Below are 20,234 nucleotides of genomic sequence, written 5' to 3'. Positions count from 1 at the left end.
ATTTTGTGTGTTGCTGTAGGACAGGACAGCCTTATAAACTGTACAGGATTTTCGCCCATTCTAGTATGGCACTATTGCTCATCCTGTTGCCATGGTGAAGTTTCATACATGTGAGCCACAATTAGTAAGTTGCTGTTTTTCTGACTTTTCCAGGCTCATATAAACACAAGACTGAAACGCATTCTTAGATTTAAAAAAAAAAAAAAAAGAAAAAGGTTTCAACAGACTATTATAAAACAGCTTGCCATCGATGGTGCTAATGTGAGTCATTCCTAGAATAGACCTGGCTGTGGTCGGAAAAAAACATATCAAATCCAAGGCCTTTGTTTAAAACTGCCAAACAAAATCTTATTTTGCTAGCCGCTTTATGACATTTTATGGAGTATTTGGGAGGACAATGCTTGTGTACTGGAATTTGGCAAAAGAGTGTATCATCACCTTCTATTTGGTCTTCTAAATCAAATAATATCTGAAATACTGCTTACGATATTTCAAATGACGTGGAGTTTAAGGCAGCTGTAGCCCTTTCCGAGACCTCGTTCCAACAATCGATAAATACAGTCTAAAAAATAGATAATCACAGAGGATAAGAACCGCTATCTCCTGGCCATCTCTTTGCTGTTACCAAACGGTATCTTCCGCTTACCACATAGTGTTCACTGTGCCATCTACAGGGTTCAGAGAGCAGCAGTGTGGCAGCGAAACTCAAGCAAGCAGGACTGACAGAAGAACACAAAAGCAAACCCCGTTCCAAAGTCTCATATCTATACAGCCTGAAGGAACGCAACGCGCAAATGTAACCCAAAACAAACATGAAAGAAAAAAAGAAATTTCTTTGTGTACAAAAGCAGGTGGTGTGGAGGTTAGGGTTGGTCCCTTACAATGGAAGGACGTGGGTTTGAATCCATGTTCCTGCTGTGGTGCCTTTGATCGGTGTACCTGCCCTAAATTGACCCAGTAAAAAATTATCCTGCTCTATAAATGGGTAAATAAGTTGTATGTGGCTCACTGCACAAACCTTACAATAAGTCATTTTTGAGAAAAGCATCAGCTAAAGGATTGTTTTGAAAAGTGCGACAAACCAATGGCAAGGGTACCTCTGCAGAGTGAAAATAATATCGGGCATTTACCTTTACTAGACTATTTTTTCCGACTGGGTTCACTCCACATACTGAATGTCCGGCCTCTTAACACAAATGAATCCGAGGCTTAAGGTCTGCTAATAACGCAGCGGGGCAACCTTTCGCGCTCGCTCATACACACGCAGACCTACACGCAGCAACCGAGCAGGAGACGCATGAAAACATGACCTACTTCTGGGGTTTCGGCTGTTTAAAAAAAAAAAAAAAAAAAAAAAAAAAAAAAAGAAGAAGAAAACGGATCACATTCAAAACCAGTTATCTTGAACAGGCTGCTACGCAGGAACAAACGAATCTGCACGAAGAAAAAAAAACCCCTCCAAGCCCCGCTCTTTTGTCTTTTTGTGTTTCTTCCTGGTGCTGGAAAACACTGGCAGGGGGTTGGCAGAAGAAAAGGATGGGGGGGGGGGGGGGGGGGGGGGCATGTTACAGTACGTGCGATTGCTTCTCGGTCGAACTGCCAGGCCTCGCTCACAAACATCGCTGTGCGTAACACAGCGGAGCATGTCTGAGGGCTGCTGGCAGGAACATTATTCCGCTGGCCCCTCATCATTATGAAAGAACACGAAAAGAGTTCCAGCTCCGCTGTTCTCGCTAGCCGCCGGAGATGATGCAAATCTGTGAAACGAATTGGGCAGAGTTGGGGTTTTCAAGTGGGTCCATACAAAACACCCGCACCGGTTACAAAGCGGTGGCACTTGCCCGTCTGTCTACCTGTCTACCTCCAGCTGCATCGCTGTGTGCTGTATTTCTCAGGGAGCCACTGACACCCTTTAGTGACCTTGTGTTTCCCCGATTTTGCGTGCAACGTGGTAGGAGATAGCCGTGGTGGGGGTGGGGGTGGGGGTGGGGGGGGGGCAATGGAGCACCTGCCATTGGAAGGAGAAATGTAAGGGAATGAAATGCCAGCAGTGACCTTATGGAGAGAGGAAAGCAAAAAGCACCGGACCTGATGTTCTCCGACAAACGGTGCTTCCTTTCACAGACACTCTCGCCTTATTGCATGGTTCTAGTTTGACCCTGGCCTCAAATCGCACTTTTTACTCAGACGGTGGGTACATGGCCCGATATGGTTTTAAAGTGAGTCATCCCAGAGGAAAAGCATTACTTGAAACTAAGAGCTACATTCAGAAAACGGTTCTTTTCAGGTTAGTTCCGTAGTGCGCCATACCGTTTTTTTGTGTAATAACACATACAAATAACTTTACGCATAACAGCAGCTGTCCGTGCTAATTGCTTTGGTCACACCATTAAGAATGGCCGTCAATGAACTGTTACCATGAATATAAAAATATTTTCAGTTGATTAAATAAACAGTAAGGGGGGGCGTGGTGGCACAGTGGGTTTGACCGGGTCCTGCTCTCCGGTGGGTCTGGGGTTCGAGTCCTGCTTGGGGTGCCTTGCAACAGACTGGCATCTCATCCTGGGTGTATCCCCCCCCCCCCCCCGCACTTACGCCCTGTGTTGCCAGGTTAGGCTCCAGCTCCCCGTGACCCTGCAGGGGTCAAGCGTTTTCCGATCGTGCGTGTGTAAATGAACAGTCTACAACCTGAGATCGCACACACAAGTCAAAAAGGACATTACCCATTTATTTATTCAAATTGTGCATTTTAGTACTTTATTTAAAACCTGTGCAAGTAAACACCAAAAATGATAACATTAAAAAAAAAAAAATCCTTCCTAACATGGAAAGAAGATGGACTTACTGACACAAACATCTGTTTTTAAAGCCTAACGGTAAATATAAGTACAGCTCACCGCTCTGCCTCATCATTGTAAGCACTTTGCTGTACACAGTGTAAACTGGTATGGTTTGATGCCAGTTAACAAAACAACAACAACAATAATAACAACAATAATAATAATAATAATAAACCAAAATATTTAATGCACATTAGTTCTGAAAGTTTAAATATTTGCTTTTCAGTCTATAATTTCATTTACTGACGGTTCACATTTTATGTGACGAGCGCTCCATATTAAAAGACCTATTTTAAGACTTTATATTTCTCCACATCCAGTATTGATACATTGGTTTTTCCCATGCCTCTGCATGCAACAGGCAGCAGTGTAGAGCATCAGACATAACACAACAATTCGCCAAACAAAGATTATCATAAGCTTACAACAGAGAGACACATGCAAAAAAGGGGAAAAGAAATTAAAAAAAAGGAAATCATCCTCTGTCAAGTTATATACATTATTACACAATTTACATTGGCTCCAGGAATTGAAAACTATTACATTATCTTTCTCTTGAACCATACAAAATAGCTATCTTTCATAGTGAAAGTACTATTTACACAAGTTTTTAAATCCATTCTCCATTCCTAATCCAAAGTAAATGATATTGAAAGGGAAATGAAAAGAAGAAAAAAAATAAATAAAATCACATGTAAGACTTGATAATGTCATGACAGTGAAGTATGAAAAGGAAAAAAGAAGTTTACATTTATGGGTTAGCCGGTAACCCAATTTGCAAGCCTGTGGGATTGAGCCAATACAAAAAAAAAGAAGAAAAAAAAACTGAACTAAAAACCACAAATCTCCCATTATAGTGCTAACAAAATTAATGTGACCAAACTAATTTGTATTATTCATCAGTACACCTCAATCCATGGCCAAGATCATACACGTAAAGAAAGGGGTCTATCAAAAATATTGAGTAACATTATGCAATCACTAAAGTATTGTGGATACCGTTTAAATGCAACCGAGAAATTGCTTTGTAATCCGATTTTATACTCAAAGCAAGTGCAAAGCAAGTTATGGGAAAGTTTGATGGAACAGCCGTACAGTATGAGTCCGCTTTGCAATAATCATCAACACAAATGTTATTCCATAACAAAATGACTCTGCAGTGTCATATGGGGTATAACATTTAATGCAAACTAAGAGGCCTCAGGTTCAAATCCTGGTACCCTCTCGATAATAACTGTAAGCACTGAAGAAGACAAGGAGTGGTTGAAAGGCTTCACCCTACGGATGGTACAGTTCTTTCATCGGAGATGTGCGTCGCTTTGCATAAAAGCATCTGCAAAATGAATAAATGAAAATGTACGTGCAGATGTTTCTACGTTTGGCACTGGCGGTTATGAGAGTGTGAGCACAGAACTTTGAAAAATCAACTACTAAAAGCGAATAAATAAAAACAGATATTACAGCAGAGTAAAATACAAATGCCACGTCTCTTGTACACATCCCACAGCACAGACAGGGCACTCCAAATAAAGAATAGGTGTGAAGTGGTACTTGCGAAGGAACACTATGATTCAAATGGCAGACTGGATTTTAAATGACCGGTTCCATCCCTGGATGGGTTTCGCAGACACAACGTGCCCTCCGAGCTTTGGAACGACTCACAGTTTCTGGTTCGCCTCGGCGGTTATGAAGAACGTCTCGAGCCTTGCGGAACAACATGTGAAACTTCACTGGAGATCCTTGCACCTACGCGGCTCAAATGTTGCACCAGTTCCACTATGACCATCAAGGAAAACGCACATACCAAAAGTTCCCTATTCTTGTCATAGCAAGCCTGTTGCAGTGCCCAGTGTGTGAATTTGGTTGTATATTTTTCACCATTTGTGGGGGGTTGGGGGGGGGGGGGTGTGCTGATGGTGGTGAATCTAGCAGCACTTAGAGAAGAAATGAATGACTTTAGAGCACATACATAAAAATGAAACACTAAATACTGACAACGACAAGTTTGATAATAAGGCTATAGCTAGTTTTTGTAACTGCAGTCAAGGTGGATGAGTGAGGACCAGTCAGAAAAGAGAGAAACACGGAAACGCACATGTGTATTTGTGTATACGCAAGACAAAAATGCCCGCAAGTGCGGCACATATGAATTTAGACAAATTACGTACCCGTTTGTTGTTATTATTATTATTATTATTATTATTCTTATTATTTTTTTAAATAGTATACACAATTAAAATTTTTGTTAAAAATTATGCATAGAGAAAATACTCGGATGATTTCAAAGGTAAATAATTGAAAATTCTGAAAAATCATAAAAAGTTGCTTTGGATCTTTTATCATTTTGCCATTGTGTTTGATACTAGTATTTTATAACTGGTTGCCTGCACTTTTTTTTCCTTCTCACAAAATTTAAATAACTGAGGAAAACTAGTACATATGCAAAAACAGACACAACGAAGTTTGTTCTCACAGTCCGGATAGAAGCATTCTCTTCTCTTTTTGTAGCCTAGCATTTTTTCAGCAAGCCATCCAGGTGCTCAGAGTTGCAAACGTGCCTCTCGTTGTGCTGCTGCAAGTGGTGTTTCAGGGTCAGTCTGTGGTCAACGGCGTTCACGTCCGCTATGGGCTCCTCTTTCACTTTCACCTGTGTTCCGCAGCGCAGAATTTCTGTCTCCCACACCTTTCCTTCTCTGCTGAGGTGAAGGTTGTCTCTCTGGAGCATATAGTACAAGATGGGGTTTGTTTTAGTCAGGCGTGGGGAAGCAGGGCGCGAGTCCTGTTTCTCATCCTCGCTGACCACCCACCGCACGGGGCCTTCAAGATCTCTCCTGAGAGGCACAAGGTTCTTTTTGTGAGAATCCTGTCGTGCGGCATAGCCACCCCAAAGGGAACCTGGGTTGCTGTCGCTCGCAGAATTTGCGATCGCTGTTTTGAGGTCACCGGGTCTCGACCTCTGCGGACTGCAGTTCGGCTGGAGGCCGATGAAGTCATGCCTGGAAGTTCCATTGACTTTGGAGCTGACCTGCTGAGCGGAAGGGCTGGGGGCACCCCGGGGCTGCGAGAGGTCCTTCAGACAGTTGTCAGACAGGAGGAGCTGCTTTAGCACGTTGAAGCCCCCACTGTCACTTGGAGGCAACTCATTGACAGGACACCTCCCTGGAGTGTCTGTTCTCAGTGAGCTTGTCGGCTTCTTTACGTTGTGTCCAGTGGCTGTTGCAGGTACAGGGCACTCATCGCCGAGGTCCTTTGGAGTGCTGCTCCTGCCTAAAGTCACGCAGGACTTGCTGTTCAGGCGGTTGTGAAATTCCAGGCAGAACTTCCTCTTCTTCGGTAAGGCTGGTCCCTGATGCTCTTGCCACTCTTCCTTCACAGCGATGGCGCTCGAGTCGGCTTGCCTGTCAGCTTCATAGGTTCTGGTCTGCTGCTTTAACAGCTGGCTCAGAAGGCCATCTCGGGGGGCTGTGTCTGGGGACAGTCGCTCTGACTTTATAATTCGCTTGGGAATGGAAGCGGGGCTGTGGCTCCTACACTCCCTTCCTTCGCTTCTGCACCGCTCCAGTGCTTCGTCACCATCGGACGGATGAGCCTCCTCAGATGGCTCGCTCTTGATCTTAATGTCCAGGAAGAGGCCATTCGAGCTGCCGCAACTCCCAGGTCGATCTGGCTGCTTTTCCAAGTTGCTGCCCCTGGCTGCTGGCCTTTTTCTCTTGCTACTTGATTTCTCTTTGTTGGAGGCAGTCCCCAAAAGAAGCTGCAACACTGTACGTTTCTCGAGGAGATTCTCAACTTCTGACACAGGTGTGGAGACCTCTGGCACAAATGGGACACTGACAAAATTAGCACAAGGGACTTCTAAAACGGGGGATTTGCTTCTCTGAACTGGAGCATTGAGTCTCTCCAGCAAAGTTAAATGTTTGTCCAAATTCAGTTCGTGAGCTTGGATGTGGCTAGTAGGCAGCGGAGTCCTTAAAAGAGGGGAAGAGGCTGATTTTTGTAATCCACACTGGGCCAAGTTTTGTAGTAGCTTGCTGGCGCTAAAAGCTGGCTCTTGGACACCGGTATCACTTTTACAGGGTTTAGACTTACAGAGATCCAGCGGAATTGACTGGGCATGAGGGGAAGAGTACAAACTGTAGGGTGATGCACTACCATTTGAGTCTCTTCCATGGGAGAACGTAGGCATGGACTGAAGGTTTCTGCCAGTCATCCCACCCTGAGGGCTCTGTGTCCTCGGTTCCTCAGCTCTTGCTATTGGTGTCAGTCTCCCTGCAGGAATATTGTTGGTTTTGGGGTTTACACTTAGCTGCAAATCTGGATTAACTGGACTTTTGTTTACCTTCTCGTTGTTTTTGTGGTCCAGAAGCAACTGCAAAAGGGTAACTTTGTGATGGGGTTTCACAGTCACATTAGATTCAAGTTCTCTGGTTTCAGCCGAATGTGGCTGTGGGGTCTTGGGCTTCCAAGTGTTTATCAGAGACTCTGTCAGTTTGTCCAGAGAGGAGGAGGACCCCAGCATTGGACCACTGCCCTTGCTCCTCATGGAGAGGTCAATAGGAGAGCAGCTGGAGCTGGAGCTCTCAGCATCACTGCTGTCTTTTGGCAGGCTGTTTTCTGTGTTGGAGTACTCGCTATCAGATAGCAGCGGGGAGCTACGGCAAGGGAACATGCTGTAGTCTTCACGGAGGTGATCCTGTCCGTTGATCCGTCTCTGCGTGTTGTGGTTGTTCAGGAGTTGCAGGAGCAAACTGCTGCAGTGCTGCGAGGGCCTGTTCGTGTGTCTTTCGAACGGCCGCTTTTCCTTGAAAGGATGCTGAGCCTGCGGGGAACAGGTCGTTCTGCTCTGTCCTGGAAGGAGGGTGACACTTTGTTTACTGGAGCCTAATGCCGTTTGTGGCGATATTCCGTTTTTGGTGTTTAAGGAGCTTACCATGTCTGGAGCCATCTGAGCTGGTCCCATGTTGGCCTGCTTCTTATCCTGCGTTTGCTGTGTGGCCATAGCTGCGAGCCTCTCGCTGGCTGACCGCCCAGATAATTGTGCTTTTAAGGCCTGCTCTCGGGAATACTGCTGCAGATGAGCTTCACTAGAGAGCAGCAAGGCTAGCTGACTGCAGGCCACACTGGGCTTGGGGGAGGTGGCTGGGCTGGATCTAATGTTCACCAAGTTTGCCACTGCTTTGAGGCGTGCCGCACATGAGATTGAGTCTGCAACAGCTGGCTGAGCACCGCCGTGTGATGCCTGCGGCGATTCTGAGAGCCTCTCTTGGTTAGTCCTGCGGCGGTAAGGCACACTGTTGTGGTTCTGCGTCTTATTCTTCCTCATCAGACCCTTCAAGCGATTAGATGCCGCTCCGTAACATGGTCGGGACACCACCTCTTCCTCTCCTTCTGCCCTTTGGGTGCTTTTGTTGACCTGGCTGCAATCCTGCTGCTTGAGACTCTCTACTATCTGCTGCGACAGAGCCACGGTCTGAAGCCGGGAACTGAAGGACTGCAGCAGAGAAGCCAGAAGTGTACTCTCCCCTTTGCATTTTGATGAACCATTCAGCGCACCAGTATGTATGTCACTACCGTGCCCGTTCAAATCCACCACGGGCGCTGACAGCTTCCGGATTTCAGGCCCACTCCAGGCTTCTGAACGGAGCAGTCTGGCCTTCTTAAGGTGCTGTGTTGCCCCTCTAAGAGGCATGCCTCTGTCCTGTCGCTGATTAGAACCATGGTTCTGCAACTGGCAGTCCCCTGCCTCCTTGCCGTCTTGCTCCTGGTTGCTGTGCCCAGCCTCTGATCTCCTTGTAGCCGTGGCGCCTGGTCCAGTGGCAACCTGATGCATTAGTAAACCTTCCAAATAAGTTAGAACAGCTGAATCCTGGTGCATCTCAGAGCCAGGCTCTTCCCCATGAGTCATGTTCAATACCAAAGTCCCTTTTATGGTTTGTCTCCACTATTGAAAAATCATACGCTAAGATTCCAGGTGAAATGAATCAACCGAACACTAAAAGTGAAAGGGAAAAAAACAGAAAAAGCCGGTGCCTCCAGTGTCAGAAAGCCCACAAACCAATTATCCCAGTAACGGGCAAGCGATTTCACGCAAAAATTTCAAGCCTCAGCAATGCCCTCAGAGATCCTTCCAGTCGGCGTAGCTTTGTGAAACTTCATGATGTGCCTTCTTACGCATTGATTTCAAAGGGGTTTGTTCCAGGAGCCAGTGAGGACTCAGCAGGTCTGTGCCAGATCCCCAGCCATGTGGTCCATATGGTAGATGCTTTGGATACTTGCTGGGAGGCCCTGGGAGGTCTGTAAGCCGACTGTAGCCTGCTTGCTTTCCTGACCTCGGGTCTCAGCGGTGCAGGACCTACAAAACAGAGAAAAACGTTGCGTGAGAAACACTGACTTGTACAGGCTGTGTGCTGCAGCCCATCCTGTCTCCCGTCTGCTCCTTAATGGCTCACTTCTCTCATCATTTCCTTTTTGCCTTGGCCCATACAACCTTTTTTTTTTGAACTCCCAGAGACATTTTCCTTCAACCTTCAAAATACTCTGCAAAGGCAGAGAAGGACTTTATAACGTGATACATTTTGTTAAGTATTTTTTAGTAATATATCGGTAAAAGTTTTTCGAATAGACGTGAATAAGTGAAATAAATACCCACGTGTCGCAGGAAACGTAAGGGTGAGGTACAAAGACTTAATTTTACTGTCTGCCATAATATGGCGTCTCAACTCGTTTAGTATGCAAAAAGACAATTGCTGAGGATTAGCGCCCTTCGTGAACTTGTGAGTTCTTCAGTACACGGTGGAGTAGGGGGTAATTATCGTGATGTTATTGCATCTAAAATCCAGAAAGAGCCCTGCAAGATCTTCCTGGTTTCACGGCACAGCGAGTCTTACAAGCATGATCTGACAGATATTACATTAAAAAAAACAACAGGGCAAAGTACCGCACGCAGGGCATTTTTCTCTGACGGAACCTCCTGCACAGATAAACAGTATCACTGCCAAGTTGGTAGTAAGTTTGAGCTTCTGGCGAGGCATTTGTTAGATACTGGTGCACTTGGTTTAACTCAGTGCGTAGAGCCGCTGCAAATGGATAAATAATTAGAGGCAGTTTAATACTAAGTCGCTTTGGAGAAAAGCATCGGCTAAATTAATAAATTTACATAAACGTAATAGGTGACATACCGATAGGCATCCAAATCAGCTCACATTTCCCATATTTTGTAGGAATGAATCCAAAATCAAACTGTGTTTTGTCAAGGCACATGTTTCAGGCTATTATACGTTTGTGGCAGTTTCCTAACGGCCTACAGATAAAGCGCTCCAAGGTCGGCTTCCTGCGTAACGGCTCCTGCGCGGCCATCAGATCTCGCCCCGCGGACGGCCAACACGGCAGCTGCCCCCCACCACCGCACCCTCCCCTCGCCTGATGCCCAAGGCTTCAGCAGCCGTCCCCATCGGTGTTTTATCTTCACTGACCTGAGCGTGTCTTCGAGTGTCGCTGTGTGTTATCAGAACTTGCACAAGCCTTTACCGCAGAGCATTTATTCCCTCAATGTGTTCGGAAGGTATAAATTGGCCCGTACCAGGCTGCTTGACTGCTAGCAAAGGGTATGAGCAGAGGGCCCCTAAGGAACAGCTCACTTGACAACACATGCAATAAATCAGCTGGAAATCATGTAACAAAGGAAAGAGCCTCATGCCTTCACGCTCAAGATAAAAATGGGCTGTGACACCAAAAGTCAGAGCTGAAATTCCTTGAAAATTGCAGCCTTTATCTCAGCTAAATCGTTCCGTTTTAATGTTAAATAATACATCTGTATTCCCAACTGCCCTGGGTATTCCTCCCAAATCCCATTTCCCAAATTATTCATATGAGCGTTGCAATGGCACTAATTGCAAACAAAGCGTCTGGAGTACTGCGGAAATACAGAAAGATTTTTGATAGAGCACGCAGCGCTCCAGATCACATGGGCATGAGCTCATTTCTTTTAACACCGGCTCACTTTTGTGGAGCTGTGGCCCATGATCATGCAGTCAAACAATACAAATGGACAGTGCCCTGGCCCTTTAGAACGGCTGTGGCCCCTGACCTCGGCACGGGAGATCCCGAGACAGGCCTGTCCATGTTCGCAAGCCACCCCGACGTCAGGGTAGGTCGTCGCCAGGTGCTGACGCTAATTGGCACCTCAGCGGGCTGTGTCTCGCGGGGGCCAACAGGTACAACAGACCCTTTGGCCCCCCCCCGTCAAGTTCCAGTGACCGCAGAGCTGAGGCAGGCTAGTGACAACCCGCCTCCCGCCACATGCCACCTCCGAGGGCCATCGATGGCGAACTTCTGAGCCCGGTACCTGTCACGTCTTAAGGCGGCTATAAAAATCTCCTGGTCCACCCCCCCCGCCACCCTCCCACTCTTCACCCCTCAGAGGAGTCCCAAAGTCAAGGCTACGACTACTAAAGGTTAATTAAATCTGACGCTTCCAAGTGTCACTCAGTGTTACTTATTTTCCAGGGAAAAGCAGCCCCTGGCCCATCTCCCACCCCTACCATCTTCTATTGTCCAGTTAAGACTCCGTAACTGCCCTCTGGCCAGTAGTGAAATAACAGTGTCCATTTTTCCAAAATAAGCAAAGAAACAAACAACCAGTCTTTATCGGCACCATGGTTTTACTACCAAGTATCATTATAACACTTCATGTAATCACAGATGCTGAGGCTGAGACAGAGACACCGAAAAATAAGCAAAAAAATTATTTTTATTTATAATTTTATAATCAGTGGACAACAGTGTCTCACTGTCGCACATAATTAAAGCCGATCTGATTTAAAACAGAACCCCGAAAGGATGTGCGATGCAGAACGACTCAAGCTGGCAGCTACACACTTCAGTGGTGCCGTGATGGAAATGAAGTACGGGCGTTGCCTCCGAATGGAAAGAAAAGCTAATTAGCCCGTTTACAAAAGCTCCCTAAATCTGCCACAACATTCGAAATCGAGCGGCACTAGATTTGTGCTTTTCATACGTGGTAACTGCGGCTGCGAGCGCAGCGCCGTGGGCCCCCTGTGTTGGCTTAACCGTGAGCGGGTCACCCGAGCGCAAGGTTAACCAACTAGTGTGACCCGCATTCCACTAGAGCAACTAATCAAAGATAAGTTGTCAGGCACGTCACCTGGTAATCTTTAAAGGCAGATTTGCAGAAAGATTTACTTTATCTTCTTTACGTTGTATTCGAGTGGGAGATCAGGACAGAATAATTTCACGGTAAAAAACACCATTACTCACACCGCTGCCTGCAAGTTTTAACTGTTCCTTGAACCTGACAGCAGGAAACTGTTCCCGGACCGGCATCTTGACGTCTAGCCAGCGCTTTTATCAAAAACAACTTTTAGCCCATTTTACCGCTTATTTCATGGCTCGAAGGTTCCACAGCAGAGCGTCTAGATAGCGGGGACTGATTCGGAAACCTTCCGGTTACGAGTCTGTGTGCTTATCCCTAATGGGACCTGGTGCTTCAGCGCGGTAGAGAACGGAGCAGTCCCTGACAGATCACGATACAATCACACGAAGGATGCAACGCCAGCTGGCCACGGTAACACGGCAGCTTAAATACAGATGAACGACAGCCCTCCCGGTTTCGGTGAAATTCCAACTTTTTACAGGCGTCAAGCTCATATATCTGCAGCCAACACGTTGCGACCGCCACCGGGGGAGAACAAACGTTATTCACCTGCACATCAGCATTTCAGCAAAGCACCGGAAGATGAAATATACTTTTTTCAAATATGTCATTTCAAAGCATTTGCTGATTCTCCACATACCCGACAGCAAATCCCATGAGGCATAAATCCAACTGTAAAAGACCTGGAAAGTTAGGCAGAGCTGTTAAAGGAAAAAAAAAAGAAAAGAAAAGCATAGTCGGCCTATCACGGCCACACATCAGAAGAGCTAAACCAAGTCTGATAGAAGAACATGAAGAAGCAGGGATCAAGTGACCTCAGATTTTACCGGGTTCAATACAATCTCTCCGGACAACACACATTGCATGTTATTTGAGTGCTCGAAACACCTTTATTACCAGACCGTACTCTTTCATGGAATCATTTACATGACACGGTAGCGTGACATTACATTACAAACGTATTACTATCAGCAGCAGTAGGACATTTTGAATAAGGAGCTGAATAGAAACAGACCATCGCAGCAAATATGGAATGTGATAAAAAAAGAAAAAAAAAAAAAAAAAAAAAAAAATTGCAAGTATTTGATATCTGAAGCCAATCTACCACTTCTCACATGAGAGGTACAAGATTAATTGTCCCCCTCCCCCTCCAAAAAACGGATAATAAATTACTTTCATTGTCCAGGAATTGTAATCTATTTAAGCTATTTAAAATGCATGATGGGAAAAACCCTACAGGAGCCACAGGCAAAGTCAAGGTCATTCACACTGCTGAGGCATCGGACTGGATGCAACAGCTGGCATCCATACAAAGCGTTAAGTTTTAATAAAAAGTGACAAACTTGTCCTTGCTGGTCGTGTATTGGTAATATCTGACAACCAAAGCTCAGCAGATGTGTACGGTGTGTTAGAATCTTGCAAGATAGTATTTAAAGTACAGATGAGAGGTAAACATGCTGCTTCACTTCTCTGTATACAGTTTATCCTATGGATACTGGAAAAATTCTCATAAGGGAAATATGACACAGCTGTTACATGAGGGGTATTAGTGCTTTACTCAACTTATATGGGTTTCTGAAAAGCGACCTTCATTTGGACCATTTCATTTAAAATGGGAAGGAAAAAAGAAGTTACCATGACACGAGCATTCGTATTTTGCTACAATATTAAATTTTAAGGAATCGAAAATATTTTGTAGATTCAGTCACGCAGAAAATGTCGAAAATGTTTATACTACGGCTTTATACGTTACCTCTGAAACCCGGTTTTGCACCAATGCGCCAGTTCACAAACTCCTTCCACACGTCGGTTTTACTATCAGCCTGAGTGCCCCAATGATGCAGCACCGAAGTGCGACGGCGAATTCCTAAGATAGAACGAGCACTGACTCAGTCAGTTGGGGCCGAGCGCCACTCAAACTAGGTCACTGTGACCTACTTCCAAAGATGCGCGTCAGAAAACGCAGATCAGTGTGTCACTGGCCGAGCCCTTCCGACGCTCGCCCGGTCTGTCGCCCCCACCAATCACAGTGCCGGGCCCCCGGAGAGCGCAGGAACACGACCTACATCACCAAGGCGAAACAAAGGCTTGTGGTACTGCCCTCCTCCCACACTCCTCAAAGAGTTCGGTCCCGGAGCCACTCGCAACATTGGATGGCGTCCAGGCCAGGCGCGGACGTGCTCGTCAATTTCCACCCCTCTTGCGTCCATTATGAAGTGTTCCATGTGGAGAGTGGACCCATCCAGGTACTCTGTCTTCTGGCTTTCTCGGTAGTTGTTCCACAGAAGGCAACTGTGGTACTGTGGTACTCTGGATCCCTGGACTCAATCACAGGAGGCTGCAAGTTATTTCATGGAAGTTGGGCTGAATGTTTCCACAGTGCACGTTAGGATGCGCGATGTTTGCTGCCTCCAGCCCATCCACACAGATTCTCCCAGCACTCTACGTCCATCTCCAGGAATTGATCTGTTCCCCTCTACATACTTTGTTCAGTTTCCTATACGGTATAATGCAGGAAAAAAACTGAAAGCTGTGTGTACCCAGCCCAGTCCATGCTGGTGTTCCAAATCAACACCGGTCTTGTAAAGAGGTGCCGAAAAACAAGATTTGCTGATAGGATAATTAGCATGAGCGCCAGAGGCCAGAGAACAAGGGTGCCTAATGATCTCCTGTGATCCTCTATCTGACGGGCCACCGATGTGACCTGAAGAGAGCCGCCAAGGGCCATTTAAAGCCACATTCAAAGGCCAGCGGGTGGCCGGAGAAGAGACCGGAGCACAACAAGCCTCGACCCGCTTCTGTTTGGTCCCATTGCTGGTTTCTCCGGGAGGATTTGCACAATGGACAGAAGCGAGTCAGTCCTACCCAAAGGTGGAATGTGTCTGTAAAAGAGGGCATAGAGCCAGGCGACATTCTGCAGGATGATATTTAAAGATTTCAAAAAGATATGCTTAGTCACAGCAGTGAGTCACTGTTGACAGAACAGCCAGTTGTGGCTGAAGAGGAAATAAGTGGCCAGTTTAAACTTTGACCCTTGTTTACCTACATCATGGGGTTGGAGTTCTTGCTGTTTCTTGGCATTTAATTTCTGTGATGTATTTCCTGCAACGGTTTCAAGTTTGCAAATATTACAGGTCGCTGGTTACTCCAGTAACACAGAAAGTTTACAAGAGAAATACCCTGGTCAGTGGTGTGGGACCCTCAGAGGTCTTCAAAAATCAAGTGCGGGCTACAGCTCCACATACCAAGTAAGGAAATTCACTGAATGCTAAATTAGGCTCTTAAGCACGCTGTTGGGCAACAAGCCATATAATCCATAACAACATAATCATTTTATATTGCATTTAAATGTGTAATTACTTCAATATTGAGCTGATCAGGGATTCCATGATGTCAAATGTAATTGATTAGTCTTGGTCTTCTTGACAGTACGCATTCCACTGAGAGAGTCTACAGGTGACACAAGGTCCTACAAGGAGAGGAGACAACCATTACGGGTGACAGCAGACTACCATATTTCAGTGATTTTTATACAAACCCGGTACTAAACCAGACCACGGTAATTGTTCTGCGAAGACGAGTAACAAACATGCTGTAATTGCTACGTGTAATGGCTTAACTAGAGAGAAAACTACACCGAAAAATGTGCACGAAACCACACAAAAATTATTTTGTCTACATGAAAATAACGCAAGCACTCCTGAGATTCTATTAAATATATGACACTTTGAAATTAGAGCTCTAAAAACCGCATTAACGAAGAGAGGAGCGGACCAACACTATACTACGCCATCTACAACACAACAGTTACGCTCCATATATTTCCAGCTCCTTATCGGAGTTTTTTCAAGCTGTAATGTGTTATGATTCTGAATAACATTACATAATAACCGGCCCATTCAACAAACAGACCCTTCGGCTTTATAGAAATCTAAAAGTTGTAAGCGTCTGCTGTGCCGGACTTGTTGAGCATCAGCAAATGTCCAAGAAAAGCAGAGTTCACTTTTGTACGTGTAGCCGCAGCACGCAGTTTCCCAGGTGCGAATGTTTACACGGCGATGATTCGACTGTAAACCAATATCACAAAAGCAATTATCTACAGACTGTTAAAAATTCCCTGCCTAGGCTTAGCAACCGCTTCCCATGCAGTTAGCGAAAGCGTGGAAAGGTCAGGCGGAGGTTAAGAAAAATAATTGGCAGACGCTACAGTGGAAATGAAGACCTTCCCCCGGGGCATCTCCTGTGTTGTTGTCACGTGTGACCTTTATGCGATGAAGGTCAGGCCGCGGACAGGAACGCGACAGGCTCGCAGCACACGAGCCGGCAGTTCAGTCGAGCTCTGGAAAACCAGGGAGCGGTGCCCCGGAGACGGGAAAACACTACGGTTCGAAACGATCCCGGACACACAGACACAGAATGAGAACGGGGGGAATTGCCTAAGAAGCTGTTTACAAATACGGTTTAAATTGACAGAGATGAATTGACAGTGGATGCTGTAGGTGTTGCCCTTGCAGAGTGAAACGCATCCAAGATGGAGAGCCTCATTAACCTAACAAAAGCATAATTCACTCCGCGCCCGGTATCGGAAAAGTACCCGGCCACAGCAAGGGCCGCCGCAGCCAAGCGCCATAAATACGATACAGCAAGAAAATAAACATTTGAAACGCAAAGACGTAAACAGAGCGCACCGATCTTCTCCCCTGCCATCCGTGCTTGCCAGCACACGGGAGTTTTAAAATCCCCTGACAGATGTATTCTCTTTAAAACAACGATGCATCCGTTCCGCTGGCGCTAGGCTTTCATTTGTAAAGCAAAACGGCCCAAAGGAGCGCAAACGCCAGCATCCGACTCCGAAAACAAAGCAAAGCGTTAAAACAGTCCGATCGATTACACGCGGGAAAAGAGAACGCGCCTGCATTTGAAGCCATGCGAAAAAATGACTTGTCACAGCCTGGGAAAAACTGAGAGGTCGTCGCCACGGGACGCCACAAGTTCCCATGAACTGGGGGGAGAGGATGACAACACGGTCTTGTCGTCTCAAAGTTTTTCTATAATCATAACTCTAAACTAAAAACTCCATCCGAACCGTGCGGATTGCTTCGGTCGAGTTGAGTAAGTTCGCCGTAACTGGTTCCGCCATCTCCGAGAACACGTGCGGGAAAGTTCCGGTGAAGGACGTTTCACGCTTGCTCCCGTCTGCGGCGATGACAGGAGCACGCGAGTTACGCCCCGGCGACGCCGCCTTCGTGCCGTTGAATAAACGGCGCGGAGAGGGGAGGCCGAGTTTGCCGACGCCGTGCCGCGTCCCCCTCGGGCCGGCGTCAGCGCGAAGTTCGAGAAGGTCGGGGGCCCCGACGCCGCCCGCTTTCCCGATCGCTCGGCACGGCTGCGTTTGCGCCGCGCGCTCTCGCAAGTCGCCCCCGGCTACCTCCGACACGCGCCGTGCGGCCGCCGCGAGGGATCGCGCGCCGAGCACGCGCGCGAGAAGAATGCATCAGCATTGCCGGGCCTACCTACAGCTGCACCGGAGACGCACGGAGACAGCGGTTCAGGCAGAGACGGGACGCAAACCTGGGCTGTTTCCCTTATGTAATACATGTAATGCATGTGATGCACACAGAGAGGAGTAAAACATGCAGCCCTACCGTATTTTCCCCCAAAGCCGCAAAGTACAGGTACAGTGCGGTAATCAATTTGCTCCGCAGGCACAGGCTCCTAGCTGGAATACTAATGTGGCTCGCATGGCTCTCCATCTCCCCCGCCCCCACATGCACAGATATACACACACTCACACACTCACACACACACACACGCGCACGCACGCACGCGCACAAATTGACGCTTCTTTGCGACCCAGCTCTGACCGGCACGAGGGAAGTGTTTTCCGCCTTGATCGCGAAGCACCGCCGCTGCTAATCAAGAGCGACCGTGTATGCGTTTGTGCGCGCGTGTGTGCGGGATTAGAGAGCTCTGTCAGCTGGACTCGTGCGCTGGGGTGCGTCTAAGTGCATGCACAACAAGGTCACCATTAAACCCATAGTAACCCAGCAGCGTATCTCTCTCTCGCTCACCCTCTCTCCGCACTCCCTCCCAACACACATGCAGAGATACACGCTCTGACACGGACACGCACTCTCACGCATAATCTCACACACACACACACACACACACACACACACACACACGCACACACACAAATACAAACACAAACATGCAGACACGGAGAGGGGCGAGTCCTCTAGAGTGGACTAATTCATCACATTTTACTGCTGACAGCTTTTTATCTTGAGGGAATGAAATTGCTTCCTGGAGGAGAAGCAACAGCAGATCACCCGACTCTCAGATCGCAGGCACCCTAGACCGCCCCCCCCGCCAACCCCAAGACTTCAGTGCTGCATATTCCATGCTATTAAGGAGGGGGGGCAGCCAACATGACACCCCTGGGGGAGGGAAGGTACGCTGCGAGGAGATGTATGAACCGGCAAAGACCTCTGCCGCTTTAACCTGCCCGTCAGGCTCTCGGAGAAGCAGTGACATTAGCAGTCCCCTTGCTGCCTCGTGGAGGACACCTAAAGAGAAGTCCAACTGGCTTCACAGGACAATCAGCGAGCTTTTTGGCGTTCCAGCACACAGCCTGCCATCAAATCTGTGCTCAGAAACAGTGGGTTTCCTCATCCTCACTTTAATGTGTGAAGTTCGGCGTCGGTGCCGTCAAGCTTCCAACATCAGTCTTCAGCATCAAATTAATTCCACCCAACACATCATGTTTGGAGGGGTATGAGCGGATAAAAGAATTAGTCTTGGAGAAGGCAGATCTGAGGCTGTTCAGAAAAAAAAGACTTGTGCTAGCTTCAGCGCTGAGACCTGAGGCCCAGAGAGGAGAACGGGTACGAGATGCCCACCTTTGCAGCACCGCAAGAGATGTCATTATGCACATAATGAGTGTGATTATCCACTCCTAACGAGAGGACGCAACCCCACGCGGGCTCTTACGCAGCAGGGATGTAGAGCGGAGAGACGGAGAGATGCACAGGAAGAGAGGAACATGGACAGAGAGGTGAAACAGCACAACCAAACTCAACAGAACGGGGGGGGAGGTTATACAGCTCCATGTAACTTCATGCAGAGACGGCGTGAATAACAGTAGAACAAAATAAAACAAATTAAAAAAAAAAACAGAACACACTGCAGGAATCCACCAACCCACCAACCCCCCCCCGACCAACACACAGGCCTGGGCTGACAGTTTTGGAGTGAGGGACAGATGAAGCCAAGAGAGAGAAGTGTAACATGACACCTAAAAAAAAAAAAAAAAAAAAAGTAAAAGAAAAAAGAAAGGGGGGAGGTGGAGGTAGTGCCAATAGCTGTGCCCTTGACACAGTGACATCAGTCTACTGTCATGTGACACTCTGTCATCCGCCACCTGGCAGAATCTCCACCTTCTCACGACCTCATCCTCCAGTGACCTGCAGAACCGGGCCCACGCCGAGGCCCCTCCCCGCCGCTCGGCAGGAAGGTCGAGCGGGTCACCGTGTCCTCATCTGTAATCCGCTGCCATCCGCGAGCGGGCGGGGCGCGCGGAGCCGGCTCGCTGCGAGCCGAGAATGCCCAATTAGGCAGCTGTCACACAAAGCGGAGGCTGCAGAAATCGTCCCCCGTCGACAGAACGCGCAGCTGCGGGTGCCAATTACAACAATGCGTTAACCATTTCAGACCAGGCGGGGGGGCAGGGGATGCTTTGCCATGGTCACCTTGGCACAGAGCCTCAAAGCTTTTGCTGTCTTTTCCATGAGTGCTTTGTCTCACCTTTCCTTATTATTCTCTCTCAACTGTTTTTTTTTTTTTTTTAATATATAGAATCGTCTTATCACAAAAAAAAAAAAAAACGTCCACATTATATGCTATTCCTTTCAGCTGATTTTTTATTTTTTTTTCTTCCAATGTGTGAGAGCTGGGAGCCAGTTCTGCATCAAAACTCCATAACGCGGGATCAAACGCTACTTCTGTGTGTTGGGAAAAGTCATCGAAACCACTTCCGATGGGATTTTTTTTTCACTGAGGCTCCTTTGCATATCAAACACAGCTCGCACCCACGCAAACTCGCCACGAGATTTGGCAAGGGAGTCCACAACGGCAACTTCAGCTGACAAAGTGAAGCTTGGGAGAAGATCTCCGAGCGAGTTGTACTTTTCTCTCATTTCCGCTCCGGGCCTTCAGGTCAC

At 47.2% G+C, this 20,234-nt stretch overlaps 1 protein-coding gene across 1 annotated transcript in view; it reads right to left on the bottom strand.

The window, feature by feature from the left end:
• Positions 1 to 2,734: 2,734 nt before the first annotated feature.
• The window catches only part of nrip1a (nuclear receptor interacting protein 1a), a 34,071-nt gene continuing 16,571 nt past the window's right edge, over positions 2,735 to 20,234 (bottom strand). The window contains exon 2 of the mRNA XM_018748860.2: positions 2,735 to 9,192. Coding sequence (XP_018604376.1) covers positions 5,350 to 8,745 — 3,396 coding nt within the window. The 5' untranslated portion in view covers positions 8,746 to 9,192 and the 3' untranslated portion in view covers positions 2,735 to 5,349. The remainder of the gene's footprint in view (positions 9,193 to 20,234) is intronic.

The sequence above is a fragment of the Scleropages formosus genome, chromosome 10 (assembly GCF_900964775.1).
Source record: "Scleropages formosus chromosome 10, fSclFor1.1, whole genome shotgun sequence".
Classification (NCBI taxonomy): Eukaryota; Metazoa; Chordata; class Actinopteri; order Osteoglossiformes; family Osteoglossidae; genus Scleropages; species Scleropages formosus.
Note: the sequence above shows the minus strand (reverse complement) of the source record. Positions and strands in the feature narration are given on the sequence as shown.